Source organism: Suricata suricatta, chromosome 13 (assembly GCF_006229205.1).
Source record: "Suricata suricatta isolate VVHF042 chromosome 13, meerkat_22Aug2017_6uvM2_HiC, whole genome shotgun sequence".
NCBI lineage: Eukaryota > Metazoa > Chordata > Mammalia > Carnivora > Herpestidae > Suricata > Suricata suricatta.
The window spans coordinates 48453411-48470525 of NC_043712.1; the positions used below are offsets into that span (position 1 = coordinate 48453411).

Here is a 17115-nt window from a genome sequence, read left to right on the forward strand (position 1 = left end):
CTCTCTCTCTGCCCCTCCCCTACTCATGCTCTGTTTCTCTTTGTCTCAGTAATAAATAAACATTAAAAAAATTTTAAGAAAAGAATATATAACATTGAAAAAATCTTCTGGGAATGTCAGCTAATATACCCACTATGATTCCTACAAGAGATTTTATATTATTCCTACCCTAGTTATTTTATGATGTTTGACTTCAGATTATTCCAGGATAGTTCCAAAAAAAATTGTTGACCCCCTGAAGAAGTTCCACTTGGCCCAAAGTCATGATTCTCCATATTCATCAAAGGTCATTTGCCACCAAAACTGCCCAGAAATCTTTTCAGAAAATGAACTCCTTCTTAGCCTCAGCCAGATTTCCAGGCTAGAAGGACTTTTTGCCATTTATAACATGTAATGGCTTTTCTTGATAACTATTTTCATTCTTTAATGTACCGATAAAGAAAAAAAGTAGTTTTTATTCTCTCTTGTTTTCTAGATATTTCATCTTATTCTACTCTTTTTAATGATTATCTTAATTGCATACTCTTACTTCATTTTCATTCTTTTGTAGAAAAATACAAACACACTACCTGGAATAATATTACCAAAAGGCCCAGAAATACATGTGTAAAGGGAAACCTTACCTTCTAGTAATGATGAGAAGTTTCTTTATCTTTTCTCCTGTAGAAATGCTTTTCTCTTTTAAGACATCCAGACATCTGATCAAAATAGCACATTCTGTTCTAAGAAGTTTGGCTCTAATTCTGTTGTTTGTACAGAATTTTTTGAGCTATAAAAGTCATAAAGATAACAAATGCACCACTTAGTGCTCACTTATTTTGTTATCCACAGCCTTACCAACAATAAATGCTATTTAATATCACTATTTAGCTACTGTTTGGCCAAAAATAAATACCTTTTACATTAAAGGCTTTATGCATGCTTTCCCTTCGTTTTTGTTCCTTTTAATCTTTTTATATCATGAAATTAGCAAATTTCCTGAGTGATGAAAACATGGTTAAAGTCCATCCTGCATCTAATATGAGAAGTTTATTCTAAGAGTCAATACGACCTGGTGTCTCATTTAGCCAATATGACATTTTTGGGGTTCCTCCTGAAACCAAGGTAAGGAACTGCAATAGTGCAATGTTCAGAGCAGCAAGGGATTTGGATTCTGAGTGGCCCCATCATTTATTTCTATTGCAAAACAAAGGAATTCCCCACCCCCACCCCAGGAGACTGCCGATGTCATTTCTAGCTCTAAACTTCTCCGATGCTGCCAGTTTGATCAGCGCTGTTCCATCTCCACGCCGTGCCTATCATCTTGCCTCTTGCTCGTGGAAAACCAAAGTCAGTGAAGTGTTCTTAAAATGTGCCTACGAAGGCTTGTTCTCAGGGAGCAAAAGTGTTTCTAGAGCCATGCAGATTCATCAAGAGTCCGATGTACAATAAAAAATCTTCATTATTCTTATGATTTCCCACATTACGGACTAATGCCTACTAAACCAGGTGCCAGAGCCCAATGGCTCCATGCTGCTAAGTTGGAGAGGGAGAGGAGTAGTGTCTCAGTTATCATAGCTGACCACTAGCAGATATCCCCTTGATACCTGCCACCTGCTCTGTGATGTATGCATCATCACATATAATCATCACAACAACTCTGAGGGTGTACGCTATGATCCCCATTCCACACATGAGAAAAACTAGCCAAGGGTCAGTTGGCCACCATGTACTAAGAGTGGCAGGCTAGGATTTGCACCCATGTCTCCCCTGTATCCAAGCCGTCACTCTTACCCACACCACCATACCACCCCTCTGCAATTTCTGCTTTTTTTTTTCCTATGGAGTCATTGAGACTCCAAATATAAATGTTTTTTTTAAATAGCCACTGCTTTCGAACTCCTTCAAAGAATCATCCTGTTTATTGGGGGTGACAACCATTGACTCAGCATCTTCACAGTCTTTGAAAATGTTTCACTCAAGATCTAACTCAAAAAATAGGTCAGCAAGGAGAGTTTTGCTCAAATAGGGCACTCCTTTGCAGAACTCTTATTTAAAGTTTTTTCTAGGAGATTCAGCAGAAAACACACTAGGGAAATCACCTAAGTACGCAGATGGATTTATTTATTCAGCAAATAAGTATTGAAAGCCTACTAAATACAGGCTATGTTCTGTGTATGAGGGAGATGAGAGTGACCAAAGGTGGAATTCTGCTTGCATGGAACTTCCTTTCTGATGGAGAGCAGTGAATCTTTGCTCTGTGAGGCCAGAATAAACTAGTTCAGCTAGCCAGGCTCTAGAGTACGTGTGACCATCAAAACAAAAATAGCTCCCAACTATGCTTTTAAGTTAGTGGAAACCACACTATCACTTGTAAATCACAAAAGATAGTTTGAAATGAGTTTACCCCAGGGGTGCCTGGCTGGCTCAGTCAAAAGAACATGCAACCCTTGATCTCAGGGTCGTGAGTTCAAGCCCCACACTGGGTATAGATATTACTTAAATAAAAATTTTAAAAAAAGAAAGAAAGGGTCATTTGGGTGGTTCAGTCAGTTAAGCATCCAACTTCTGCGCAGATCATGATCTCAAATTTCATGGGCTCAAGCCCCACGTCAGACTCTGTGCTGACAGCCCGCAGCCTGAAGCCTGCTTCAGATTCTGTGTCTCCCTTTCTCTCTGCCCTTCCCCTGCTTTTGCTTTGTCTTTTCCTCTCTCTCAACAATAAATAATAAATATTAAATTTAAAAAAATAAATAAATAAATAAATGTATTCTATTCCCTGAAAGCCCTTATTCTTACATGCTACTCTAGCCTTTGGCATTAAAAAGGAAAGTGTCCTAGAGTAGGCTGTTGAAAACCAACTGAAAGCACGGTCTTAAAAGTTTTCAGAACTGCAGTTCACCAACTCCAGAAAATACTTAAAACTTTCAAAAGTCCCAAGAAGACAAAAAGTTTGCTCACGAGAATGAGGGAGCCTCCATCTGAGACTAGAACAACTGTCCAAAATAGACTTCATCAGTGCTAAAAGGCAAAGACTAAAGTAAACATAATAACTATCCCTCATCATTTTTCAGTAATGATGTACTATTTGCAAAGGGGTTTTCCACACATGATCAGTTAGTCCTCCCAACTGCCTTGTAAGGTATTATCATACCCACTTTAACGATAAGAAAGCAAGGATCAAAGACATTATACAATTGGTTAAGTTAATAATAGGTTAAATTCTTTATAAATGCCAGAGCCAGACCTTGGACAGCTGATTCAGTTACTGATGGTTTCTCCACAGTTGCCTTGCTGATTTATAGTCCTGTGTTACCAAGCCTTGAACTACCCCAAACCAAGTTTCCCATGGAAATGACAGTCTGAGAGTGGGTTACAGACACTAGGAGATGTCAAAGAAAACTGGGAACACTGAATGTCAGTCCTTAGCCTTCAATTGTTAATCCAAAGGCAAATCTGCTACAGGATTTGGTACCGTTGTCAGCCCCTGGCCTCTGGAGCCAATGGCCAGTTGGCTTTTATAACTGTCTTCTTCTGCCTCTCCTGCACAGTCTTGCTAGATACCAGATAGTGACCACACTCAAGCCCTCTGTAGGATTATCTGTTCAGTCCTGCTGTGAACATTCCCGATCTCTTGTGTCTGAATATGAGTAAAGTGTAAAGTCCTCTATGGCAGTGTTTGTTGCTTACTCTTTCTTTATCATCTCCTCGCTCCACACAGCACGGATAGGAATTCATTACAAGGGAGTTGCATTGAGACATTTGTGGGTTTGATGGTTTTATGACTTCAAACACTCATATGTATCCCTGTTGTTACTTTTAGGTTGGAGAGACGATTGGCATTAGTGAAGAGATTATGGGTCTCACCATCTTGGCTGCCGGAACCTCCATCCCTGATCTTATCACCAGTGTCATAGTGGCCCGGAAGGGGCTTGGGGACATGGCTGTGTCCAGCTCTGTTGGAAGCAACATTTTTGACATCACCGTAGGGTGAGTAGAGGCTGTTTTATGAAGGTGCACACACCAACTCTTTTGCTGTCATTGTCCTCTGAGAGGCTATGGAGATATAACCAGGATCTTTGAGCCCAAAATTAGCCAATACCAATAGAAAGTAAAGACTGGGAGTACCATTCAAGTTCACTAACTCCATTTTTAATTTTCGGAGACCTTAATGAAGAATAAGCTATCCATAGATATGCAGAAACACATGCCTACATACAGATTGGATGTTGTAAGAATTTTGCTTATATAATGGCACTGGCCACAAGTTATGAATATTCAGTAGTCAGGTATGATGGAGATAGTCTTACTACATTTTTTTCCATATCCTAATTCTAATTAAAGTTCCTACCAGCCCGGACGAGATTTGGATTATAAAACAGTTTGAAACAAGCAAAAATATCCCATCTCCTTCTTTGGAAAATTCTGGCAGGTTTGGCATTATCATTTATGTATGCTGCTGATAAAGATATTCTAAGTTTTTTGAAAGTCAGAAGATGAGATCTGTTCTTACGGTTAAGTAAATGGTTGTTCTCAATATGAATAATCTCAAAAGCGGATCAGATTGGGGTGGGATGCTCTTATCTCTGTCATTTCATTTAACTTGGCAGAAGTAAAAGTAGTCTGTTGCATAACCCTGAATGAGAGAGAACCCCTGAGAAGGTGAGGCATGGGGTGTTTTTCTTATGTTCTCAGAACTGGGCTCTTGACACTTGAATTTAGAAACTCACCAAAATGGGTCTGCTTTTTTGTTGAACATTTTGAATATTGTTCTCTCTCATACCTTTGCATTACCTGTGTTTTTCATTCAATGTCCACTTTAGGCACTGTAAGTACATTTCTATCCATTTAAGCCACACAATGATCCTGTGACATATGTACAATGATCCCCCATTTTTCAGGCAAGGCAACTGAAGAGCACAGAGTTCACAAAGCTAGTAAACACGATAGCGGGGGTGTGGACGGTGTCTCCCAACCACACTACCTGCATGAAACCCTGCCCTGAGCTCCTGCTATCTTAACCACCTTTGAATTCCAAAGTTTCCCCTCTCCTGCCATTATTTCCTTCCTTTGCAGGCCCCTCTCACATGAGATTCTTCCCTGCTTGTCTGCCTGGAAAATGCCAATTTACCCCACCAATGTCAGCTCAAACCCCAGCCTTCCCCATGCCCTTGGGCCTGACCAGGGGGCTCTGTGTACTCTCTGCACAGTGTCCTCTTGTCATGATCGAATTTATCACTCTGCCCACTAGACTGTGAACTGCTCAGGAGCCACAGCTCCCCAAAGCCTAATAACAATGCCTAATACATGGTGGTGCCTTGACAGACATTTGCAAACTGAATGAATGAACGTAGGATGAATGCCTTAAAACGTATATGTTTTAAAGGAAGAATGTCTCTAGTAGAAACTGTGTTTCTCAGTTCCACTGCTTACACATTTAGGAGTTTCCCTGGTCCGTCTCTTCCAAGAAGGAAAATAAGATGTGCTATAGTATAAAGAGAGACAACCTTACAAGTCGGGAAAAATTATAGGACGTATTTGTCATGTTTTTGAAAAACAAATAGTCAAGGGAATTGCAAGATGTTTTTGTTCACTGTTCTTAAACGAGATATATAGTAACAGGTTAAATGAAAGTTTAAAGAAAGATAATCCCTAACCCTAGTACCCAAAAGCAACATTTAATTTTTGTATGTTCTCTTCCAAATATTTCATAGTTTTCCAAATGAATACTCAGTTTTGTCCTTTTGGAGGGCTTTTATTTTTCTATTTTAAAGCTGTTTGTGCCTGGCACAAGGTAGGCATCTGTTAGTAAGTTAGTCAATCAACTATTTCTAAGTTCCATTTAACTCTCATAAATAACATTTTATCACTTCACAATACTTCATCCTGTTGGTTTTCAGTTTAGCCATTATTTTTTCTTTTTTTCAGTTTTCTGCTACAATGCGTGTTTTGATGAAGACCTTTATGTAGAAAGTATCTTTTAATTATCTCTATTAGGATAAACTCCTTCAAGAAATATTAATTAAAGATTATGAACATTTTAATGGCTATTGAGCTATTGACGTACATTTTTCATCACTAAGAGAAAAAGGTCTTTCTCAAGAGTTTATACCAATTTATGAACTTGTTAGCAATATATTGAGTATAAAAAGTATTTCATAGCCTTGCTGGCATTTTCTCCATGCTTATAATGTTAACATATACTCACGGTAAAGGATTGAGTAAATACATATAAAGCATAAGTAAAAATCAATGCTAATTCACCACCCTGTTTTAGTTCATATATAGTTTACCTTACTGAAAATACATTGCTATTTTTACGTGTATCCTTCATTTTAACCATAATATCATATCATGAGTATTTGCCTCTATTATTATAAGCTTATGATTTATAATGGCTACATAACATTAACTTGGCTTAATAGTTTGCTATTGAACTCGTTTTAATTATTGGAGATTAAGGTATCCCAAATATTTCACTATTCGAGATAACACTGAAATGATCATTTTTCTGAATAATATTGTATCTGAATTTCAAATATTTCTTATGCTTGATCCCTGACAGTAGGATCTATAGGTCAAAAGACATGAACAAAATGTCACTTTTTTACTACAAAAGGTTTCTTCCTTTTGCACATCAAGCACAACTTCACCGGAACCAGATGTGTATGCGGGCCTGTGCATGTCTAGCTTAATAAGAATACAATGGTTTTGGTCTTTTTCTTCCTAAGAGAGTGCGGGTGTACAAGAAGAACTCCCCAGGACAAGTCCCTAGTGGAGGTTTCATTTTTGAGCACTCCATCCAACACACACACACACACACACACACACACACACACACACGCACACAAATGCCCATTTTTCCTGACTTTCCATTACTGACTGGAGGATGCCAGAGCTGCCCTCTCCTGCCGAAAGCTGGAATTGCACCGCATTCCCTGAGCTGGCCGGTGTAGCCTCTCCTTCTGACATCTCTGTGAAGTGAGCTGCTCCAAGCCAGGCTCCAGGGCAAACCGCCCACACTGACTACCCTGAGGCAGTGCGTCAGTCACTTCAGCTTGGCCCAGGTTAACATATGCACCCAGATGGGGGCCTGCATCCGCCAGGCCTTGGGTGATCAAAGTTAGACAACTCACAGCTCTACCATCACATGCTCTCTCCCTCTGAGGAGACCAGATGTGTAAACTCACTACCCCTTCCCCCTCATTATTTCTCTCAAGCTCTTTGCTTTTCTTTTGGAGAACTTTGTGTTTCAAAAGGGCACCTCCTCTTCCAAATCCCTGAGGTCAGGCTGAAATGCAATCTCCCTTAGCCAAAAGCTAAGGCTCTGCAGAAGCCTCTCCCAGCTGGGTGGCTGGGTCCTTGTTTCCCAGCCACCATTCCGTCCTTAGGCTCAGTGGCTAAAACTGTATCTCTGCTCAGCCACCTGGAGATGCCCAGGCAACATGAGTCACGTGTTTTGGGCCATTTTCCTCTTGCTCAGAGTCCTAACTCACTTTCAGGATGCACCTGGCAGTTAGCTTTTCTGATGCCTTCCAGAGTCGTCACTCTGGATAGAAAACAAAAGATGTTACCAGATTTTCAAAAGTCAAATACAAAAGGGAGACAACAACTTTTTAAAAATCACATCACAAATGTAAGAAACTGTCTTCCTCACATGGTTCAGGAGGACCACTTCCTAGTCAAAAGGTTGTCCCATCTTTTCCAAAATAAACCTCAGACAGCTATATTGTATCATGTATCATTTTTCACTTGCCTTAAATCAGTTGAGTCAGTGCTATTCTCTGTCTCCATTCCTAAAAATAATGTTGCTATTTTCACCACCGATTTCTATGGTTTTCCTCCATTTGTCTTTTCCTTCTCTTGTCCTGTGCAAATCTTCCAGTCCATCATTGTTTGGGCGGAGAGCAACATTGGAATCTAACTAGGAAAGAAACACACGACTATTTCAAGTCACATCAGGAAATCACCCGCAGTGGTCACAGCTTTGAGCTTACTCAGCTATCGAACAAATTCTGCCTTCTCCCTAATTCAGTCAGGAAATCTATAATGGTTTATGAAGTTCACCCGACTTCCTTAGGTGATTTCCTGGGCGAGCCATGCACAAGGCATAATGAACCTACAAAGACAACCCTTTTCAGCTGGTAGATTCCAAGAAGCTGATGCTATGCTGTATGCCTTCTTCAACGCGTCTGACTGCTCCCCCATCTTTCCTTACAGGCTTCCACTGCCCTGGCTCCTATATACTATCATTCACAAGTTCCAACCGGTGGCTGTCAGCAGCAATGGCCTCTTCTGTGCCATTGTCCTCCTCTTCATCATGCTACTCTTCGTCATCCTCTCCATTGCCCTCTGCAAATGGCGGATGAACAAAGTGCTGGGCTTCATCATGTTTGGCCTCTACTTTGTGTTCCTGGTGATCAGTGTCCTCCTAGAAGACAGAATTCTTGTGTGCCCTGTCTCCATCTAGTAGGAAAAGCCATATCCTGAACCAACAGCATGGATGGCCCCTCCCTGCCCTGGGTTCTAGGCTCCTTGACCTCTCCCTTAAAGAGGCAGCTGGCACACAGCCATGGGCATTTCAAAGTGTCCCTCCCTGGTGGATGTGAGGCGGGATGGATTTACACTGGGCCCCCTCATTTCACAAGCTGCTGCCAACCTTGCCTGCTGACACAGCGCCATGCAAGAGACCATGCAAGAACTGTCCATTTGGGGCTTCTCTCCATTCGCCACTGACAGGTACTCCTCGCTGGTCGGAGGTACATTCATTGTAATGATGCAAACAGTGACAGAGGCTCACTCTCTATATATACATATAAAATATACAAATTATAAATAGATGCACAGGAATATAACCCTGCCTGCTCCTATATTATACCTCTCCTTTCATACCTATAGAGTAATACATACCTGTATACAAACACAAAGAAAGAAAAATTTTATATATATATATAAAATCATCACATATATATAAAAATACAAATGCATCTTTTCAGGGATAGCTCTAGTATATTTATAGCACCTATTTGAAGAGGGGCATCAACCTTCAGTCAGAGCTTTACCTCTTAAGTACAAGAGGTAGACGAATAGAATCATTGCCGTGACCTTCAGCCTACCTTGGACTTACTGGGATCCTGCCGGGTAAGGTGGATATTTTAGAGGAATTCGTTGCAGGATGGAGGGCTTGGTGGAGAAGGTCTGTAGGGACCCTGAGCTGAGACCTCCAAAACATTCCCACCAGCCAAACAGTGAAGACTTTCTGCTCACCCCTGCTGGGGCACACTGACCAAAGCCCATGGAGCCACTTGGAACAGACAGAGGTAAAACCCAGACTGGGTGGATATTGCTTTGGGGTCAGGGGAGAGGTGATCAGAGTTGGGGTTTTTTGGATTTTTATATATATATATATTGCCCCAGCATGCAAGTAGAAAATGTAACTGCAAACCAAATTAGTGCTCTCCTAGGACAAGACTATAGAAACTGAACCTATACTGTTCTAATGCATGTCCCATTATCATCAGAAAAAAGGGGGGGCAAATTTAACTGTGATTGTCATTTAGGTGTATTTTGATGCTAAGGGCTCACATATAATCTAAAATGCCTGCCAAGAGAGCCTGGGGTAGGTAATAAGAAATACCATCCAATAGAGAGGCTCAGTGGAACTTGCCACCTAATGGGAATATAAGGGCGTAGTCCTTTAACGCATCTTCCAATATGGTTCACAAAGGGCTTCAGTGTCTAAAGAAATCATCATTCCTGCAGTAGAAATAAACAGAGTCTGATCTGTAGTGCTTGGGTCTGAGGCAGCGTAGAGATGTGTGCAAAGGCATTTGTATACCCAGTGCACCAAGGAAGGTTTCTGAGGCCTATGTCTAGTGATGCCAGGACAAGGATTTGCTTAGAGCCCATGCAAAATCTGTTTCTCCTTCCATCGAGACCCTACATGGGACTCTTGCTAGCTTAGACAGCCCACTGAAGACGTGTCACACTGGCCTCAAGCCAGTCACTCCAAGGCTTTGATCTCCTGATTTTGCTCAGCATTTGTGTGACATTTTCATTTCATTCGTTCCATGCCCCCCCCCAAACTCTGTTTGATACCTTGTATGATTTCTCAGATCTATTTCAATAGAAAATAAAATCATCGGGGGGAAAAAGGCAAACTAGATTGATGAGAAAATACAGAAAGATTTTCACGTCTCCAAGTCATGCTTTCCTTATAATCAGTTGAAAAAGTAAATAGAAGATGGCCCATTATTCTGTACCCATTTTACATCTCAGCAGGCACATACCGCATACGATATGGGTTTTTGTCTCCAGTTTACTGTGTCCCTGATGCCTGCTATGATCCTGTTGTGAGCACATAGCTCCTAACACAGGGAGACAGAGTGCAGAACTCACAACTAGGCATAGAGGAAGGAGCACCTTTCAGCCCCAGATCAGGCTCAGTATCCCTTCCACAAAACCCCAGCTCACTCCACAGCGCATGGCAGTAACAGGCAGTGTCCCTCACGGCCCAGCACCCCCAAGCAAAAAGCAGTTCTGAGTGGAGGCTCACTTGGGAAAAACAAGAAATCAAGATGGCTGCCATGCAGGAGGCGAGCCTTCGAGTCTCTCCAACTTTGCAAAGTCAGGTTTTCGGTTGTGTGAAAAACCCACGTCTCCTTCATCAAGGACAGGATGTTGTATTGAGGCAAGAATTTGTGCTACTTCCTTAGAGGGAAAGAGTGAGTGAACTTCTTCAAAACTCTGGTTGGTTTCCCTGTGCGTTACTTGAAGGTGAGCAAACGGGTTCATTGCGTGAGTTTTTTTATTGGCTTGTCTGTTATCCGAAAGAAGGTTTGAATAGGTGATTTTAACCCAACTCATATAGACTGTGTGAAACCAAAAAGGACAAGGGAGGCCCCCTGCAGCCCTGTTGTTGTGCCAGCAACTCCCCTGCCTCCTCACTCTCCCCCCTCCTCCCCAGTTATCCCCCACCACCACCCCCACCCCCGATTCGAGGGAGACCCATCCAGGCAGCCACAGAGCCTGGGGGCTCCATTCCATAGGAAGTGTAGTGGTCACTGATGAGAAGTTTTGAAGACAGTACTTCCGAGCCCATTCCCACCCCTGTGATGTGCCCTGAGTGCAGTGGACGACAGCGGTGTTCCCTGGCCAGCTGGTGTGCAGGCAACCTTCCCGTCCCACTGCCTGACCCCAGCATGTGTCTGTGGGGTCATGTGTTGGGCCAGGGCAAATCCAGAGAGCGGTGTACAGAATGCAGCAGTGAATCTTTAAAAGCATTCAAACCACTAATGTAATTATGAGAGCTTTCCTGAGCAGGTCATCTCTAACACTTCCCCTGCATGCCTGTGCATATACTTACAAAAACACATCTTTATGCCACGTCTATGTGCACACACTGACCTCATCACTTACATCGTCAGGATTCAAATCCAGGGCACATCAAGTTTGTCATAATGAAGGAAAAGGAAAGTCACGCACACCAACACCCAAAGGGAACAGCTGTAAGACTTGGTCTGTGCACATGTCCATACAAACCTACACCTATGCCCCCTTCCCATATATTTTCCCACCCTAAGAGTATACAGTCACATACAACCTATGGAAATGGCCAGCCATATCCCTCACGCTGATGTAGAGGCAAAGAATACACAACAGAAAAACTTAGACCGTAGATATTATTTGCTTTCTTGTAGCGGGGTATATAAGGTACTATCAAAAATTCTAAAGCCCACTTATTACTGCTCAATCTGAAATAAACAAGCTATATGGGGGTGCCTGGGTGGCTCAATCAGTTAAGCGTCTGACTCTTGATTTTCAGCTCAGGACATGATCTCACAGTTTTTGGGTTCAAGTCCCATGTTGGGCTCAGCACTGATAGCACAGAGCCTGCTTGGGATTCTCTCTCTCTCTCTCTCTCTCTCTCTCTCTCTCTCTCTCTCTCTCTCTCTCTATTTCTCCCTCCCTCGCTCACACACATGCACTCACACGCTCTCTCAAAAATAAACATTTAAAAATAAACAAGCTGTACCAAAATGGTCCCATTGAGCCATAGCAAACCAAGCAGGTGTTGCTTGCTGTCACCTCCCCTGTCACTGCTGGCAGTGTCCAAACAAGAGAGCAACCTGCCTTACATCGAGAATGCTTACATAGAACCTTCTACACTGCATCTGGAAATGCCCACACTAAATCTAGCTGCCCTCTGAAGGCAATTCCTGAAGAACTGAAGCTGGAGATTCGATGGTTTTAGGCGGTGTTCCAGGACCTAAGCTGAGCCCAGCGGTGAGAGGTCAGGAAGACACTGTCCATGTGCACAGACTAAGGGGTAGGTAGGGCTGTTTATCAATTTAGCAGATGCAGCAGAATAAGCTAGAGCCTTGCCCAGAAGATTATAAAAAGAGGCAGGGACTGATTCCTATTCAGGGAAAATGCTTTGTAAGGCTTCTAACAGGTGTCACCTGACAGGGGCCATTATCATTTATTTTCTAGGAAACACATGAATCAGGTGGTTTGGAGGCCTTTCAGCAAAACACAGCTGCCTCACTGATGAGACATTTGATAATATTAATGTACATCCATTCCTGTACATCCATTCCTGGGCAGGGAGAGGGCTGGCAAACTCTCCACCAAAGCTCACAGCTCTTTAACTCCTCTGCAACTGGGAGATAGGAGATGAGCTGTAAGGGAAGCACCCCGCCCAGACCACCTTAACAGAAAGCTGGCCAAGGGAATGACAACAGACAGAGAGCTGCTGGCCAGAGAGGCCGTTGGAGAAGATGGCACTTGCATTAAAAGCTCTGCTGAAATTCCTAGGTTGGAATATGCGATGGGAGTCTGATGACTGATCTGAATACAAGCATTTCAGGAAACTTCAGGATGCTTTCTTCCCTCCACCTACCAACACACACACACACACACACACACACACACACACACACACACACACACACAGGAGATTATGAGGCTGCACCTGGGCAGGTTGTTTTGCCAGTAACTCAGTGGTCATACTATAAGTGGCAGCTCTATTCCAGAAGAAATAAAGGGCAACTCTCCTCAGGGTCATTTCCAGGGAAGGCTTGATATAGCAGATAATGCTCATTCTCACTAGGTGAGATCTGATGTAACCACCTGGCTTAATATTTTTAAAATATACATCCTCAACTCCTAAACCTTCCCTCAGCAATAGTCTTTAATTAGTAACTAAGGGCTTGCCATTAAAAGAGAATTAGTGCAAAAATGAAGCATAAGGAAAAGGAAGAAAGGAAAAATTAACTTATGATGATTCCCAGGAGAACCGTGTCACATGGATACATATCCTCCTGTAGTTTAAAAGAATTACAGGGGTTCCTGGTGGCTCAGTTGGTTAAGCATCCAACTCTGGACTTTGGCTCTGGTCATGATCTCACATTCGTGAGTTCAAGTCCCACATCAGACCCTGTAGTGCGGGCACAGAGCCTGCTTGGGATTCTCTCTCCCTTCCTCCCTCTCGCCCTTCCCCCACTTGCTCTCTCTCTAAATAAGTAAAAATAAGCTTTAAATGAAAATAAAATAATTATAAATTTCAGGCTCTTTCCAACCAACTTCAAGAATCTGCATAGAGTCCCAGATAAAAATATTTTCTCTTCTTGAGAAGGCTTTGATAATGTGCCCCTGCTCTACTGTCTACTTAAGCTTCGCTCCTTGCCTCTATCTCTTTGTGTCTCTTCTTTTAATTTCACAGCTTCATATTCTTTGAACTATGTAGCAAACAAGAAAAGCAATAAAGGACACCCTCACCACCAGCTAAACTCTGTTACATATCATTACAACCCCACAGCATTTGTTTGTTTGTTACTCCCCCCTTCACTGGGAGCTTTGAAACGGGATCACCAGGAGAATTTGGGCGTCTGTACAAATCAAAGGTGCACTCATACTTGGTATGGAAGGAAGAAATCTTTCCACCCAGATACCGCCCTCCAAGCACTGTCTGTGCTGCCATTTTACATGCCTTCCTCACCCAGAGGGGATCAACCTTGCTCAGAATCACCTGAATTCCACAGTGGTCTTTCATCTGACCAGTGAAAATTTTCTCTAAGAAAAAGAAAGAAAAGCAAGAGCTAGAAATGACAAGTTAACCCACAAGTCATCCAAGTTTTTAGACAAAAATGATCCTATAATTAGAGACGACTGTGTTCAAATTAGTGTACAAGGGAGACTGCGTGGAACACCAAATTAAGCCAAAGCACTTGATTGATTGACAGACTTGAAAACCTTAAAGAATTTTTGTTAAGCACATAAATACCTAAGTCTGAAAGAGTTCCATGGAATTCGCATTGAGCTTGCCAAAGGTTTAATTCTGTTAAGAGTTTGTCCAACCTGTCACCCTAACTTAAAGGACAGTTCTTTCATCAATTTCCATGTGGAATTAGGTTTCATCAACTCTTAACATTAACAACCAGCAGGTTAAGTCATCAACTAGTTGGGCGAGGCCTAACCTATGTCTTTTCTTTGGGGCATTCTTCACTGTGTACCCCTGACATAGTTGGGAGTCACCACTATGTGACCCTTTATCTGTTTTCATCAAAAGTATCTTTACAGTTTGAGATCAGAGTCCTTATTTCCTAACCCTCTTTTAGTTCTTCTCTACTAAGCCTTTGTAAATGCTTTATTTTGCTCCTAAATGATAGAACCTTATGACTAATCATGACATAAGTAGGTCTGAACAGACTGAATTAGTCAAACCTACCACTCCACACCCTTTTTAATGCACCCTCTGATATTCTTACTTTCACAAAGTCACATTTCATTGCTAATTCACATTGATCTCGTGTTCCCTATCACTTCTGTAGCTTTTCTCCAAGACATTTAGATGAAGCCAGAGCATTTCTCAGCTTGCCCCAATGCATTTGTATACCCATCATAACTACTCTGAGCCATTCTCCACTTGGCCTTATTGAGTCTAAGTCTGTTCAGTCCTAACACAACTTCTGGTTTTCAAGTCCAGGTTCAACCCAGCACTCACTCCCCTTACCAGTAAGCTTCCACTTGACACAACTCTAATGACCATTTTCTCTATCTCCTCATAAATGTGAATATTCAAAACTGCTGGACCCCAGACCCCAAACAATTTCTGTTGTGTAATTGACAACTTCTTGGGGAAAATCCCTCCTGATTGCTACTAAAATGTGAACAGAATTCACAGCCATAAGAGAGTAGAGTCACAGAAATACCTTAAGAGCACCAGTAGGCCTTGATACCACAGGCACGAAGCAGGCATTTGTCCAGTGATGAAAAGTGTGAACAGGGGATGCGGCATTATCATGAGGCCTACCGATGAGGTCATGCTCATGAGCCTCGCCTTTAAAGTCATAATTCCACACTCATAAAGAACTCAGAGTGCGGGGAGACACCACTGGAGATCATTCAGGAACTCTACCTGCATTGATTTACCAAAAGGAGTTCATATTTTCACTTACATAGTAAATAGGAGAAATGGTTGGACCTTCTCTGATCACCCAGTGTTGCAATGCATTTCCTTCCTCGTGTGCTAGGTTGGATCGGAATGTGTGGTTCTTGGTTGGGTCCTGGCCCAGGAAAATGGGCTACAGTTCCCCAAATGATGGGAAGTTGCTCCTATGTTCTCACATACAGGGTTGGGTTGCATTTTCCTTTACAATGGATCCATAACTCTCTAAGGCCTTGGGACTGATAGTTCTCTCAAACCCTCAACTAACCGAAGGAGAATACTAATTTTTAAAATCATGTCACACATACACACAAAGGAATGAGTTAAGCCTGAATCCCTGAATTAAATAATTTTAAGGATAAAATGACATGCATGAATTAAGATAGATAATTCCTTGCCATTTAATTAAATGAATCTCCAACTCTTCTCATCAGGATAAAATTGAAGGACAATGGATGCCTTTTGGGTTTTTAATTTTTTAATATTGCACTTTATAGTACTTCATAAGAGACAACTGTCTTAATTAAAGCCATAAAATACCAATAATACATATATTCAGGGCTTCTGAATATAGTCAGTCAATGAGCAGTCATGAGTCATTCCTGTTTTGTAATGTTTGTTGTAAATTAGAGTTTTATCTGTTCTATTTTTTATTACATACAATTATTGCTCTAGACAATCCTACTCTACTGATAAATTTTAGATGTGTACTTTAATGAAACTTTGCAAACAAAAGAAATTATTTCACAAAAGCATTCTTCATCTTTGAAGTAGCTCACTACAGTTACTTTAAATTGCAAGTTCTGATAATATACTGAAAGTGTTTCTCTTTTTAAATTATAGATTATTTTTCAGGAATCCATTTGTTATGTAAAGCAAGGTTCACCCATGTGAAGACTGAAATGGATAATTAGCAAATATATACCTGGAAAATTTAAAGTTTGTTTGACTTTTTATATAAATATAGGATGGACCTAAGAAGTTCCCTTATAAAAATGGCAAATATAGATATACAAATTGTCAACAATTGATTATGCCTAAGTTATAAACCTTCCTTGAGAGGACATATGAAATAACAGACTTCATAATGCATTCCCTTTCTGCTAAAATACACAAGTTTTGAGCAGTATGGTAGGCCACTTACCTATGTACCCAAATGTCCCCACAACTAAAAACTTTAATATTTCACTTAATCACAACTTTCCTTGTAATTTGAGTGAAAGCTAAAAGAATGACTTTAAAAAGCACTCAATAGCCTAGAAATACTGCCCTGAGTAACCAAAGTTGTCAATATAGAGTAAACATGTCGATTAAATTGAACTACCCCATCAAGTTAATGCTTACATGACCATCTGCCCTAAGGTAGAGTATCTAGCCCCAGAGCCAATGATGTTCTCTTCAGGAACTATTTTGTGGTCGCAAGAGTTTCTCCAAAGGGCAGAGACTCTCCAGCAAGAAGAGGGAGCCTCTGTTGACATATAGCTTCGTTGAACCCTGCACACAATTTCTGTTTTTGTGCCCTGCGTCTAGCCCAGATGTTTCTCGAGTTTGAAAAAACTCCAGAAGCCAGAGCCTCTGTCTCCAACCAATCTGCAGTCTCAAAGAGCCAGCAGAAATTAAGAGTAGCAAAAGCTATCTTTCTGGATTAGTGAAGTCGCTGCCAACACTAAAGGAAAGATCAACTATAC

General features: G+C 41.5%; 1 protein-coding gene across 2 annotated transcripts in view; it reads left to right on the forward strand.

The window, feature by feature from the left end:
- The window catches only part of SLC24A2 (solute carrier family 24 member 2), a 250173-nt gene extending 238397 nt beyond the window's left edge, over positions 1-11776 (forward strand). For both annotated transcript variants that reach the window (XM_029920829.1, XM_029920830.1), the window contains 2 exons: positions 3803-3969; positions 8200-11776. In XM_029920829.1, coding sequence (XP_029776689.1) covers positions 3803-3969; positions 8200-8449 — 417 coding nt within the window. In that variant the 3' untranslated portion in view covers positions 8450-11776. The remainder of the gene's footprint in view (positions 1-3802; positions 3970-8199) is intronic.
- Positions 11777-17115: the final 5339 nt, after the last annotated feature.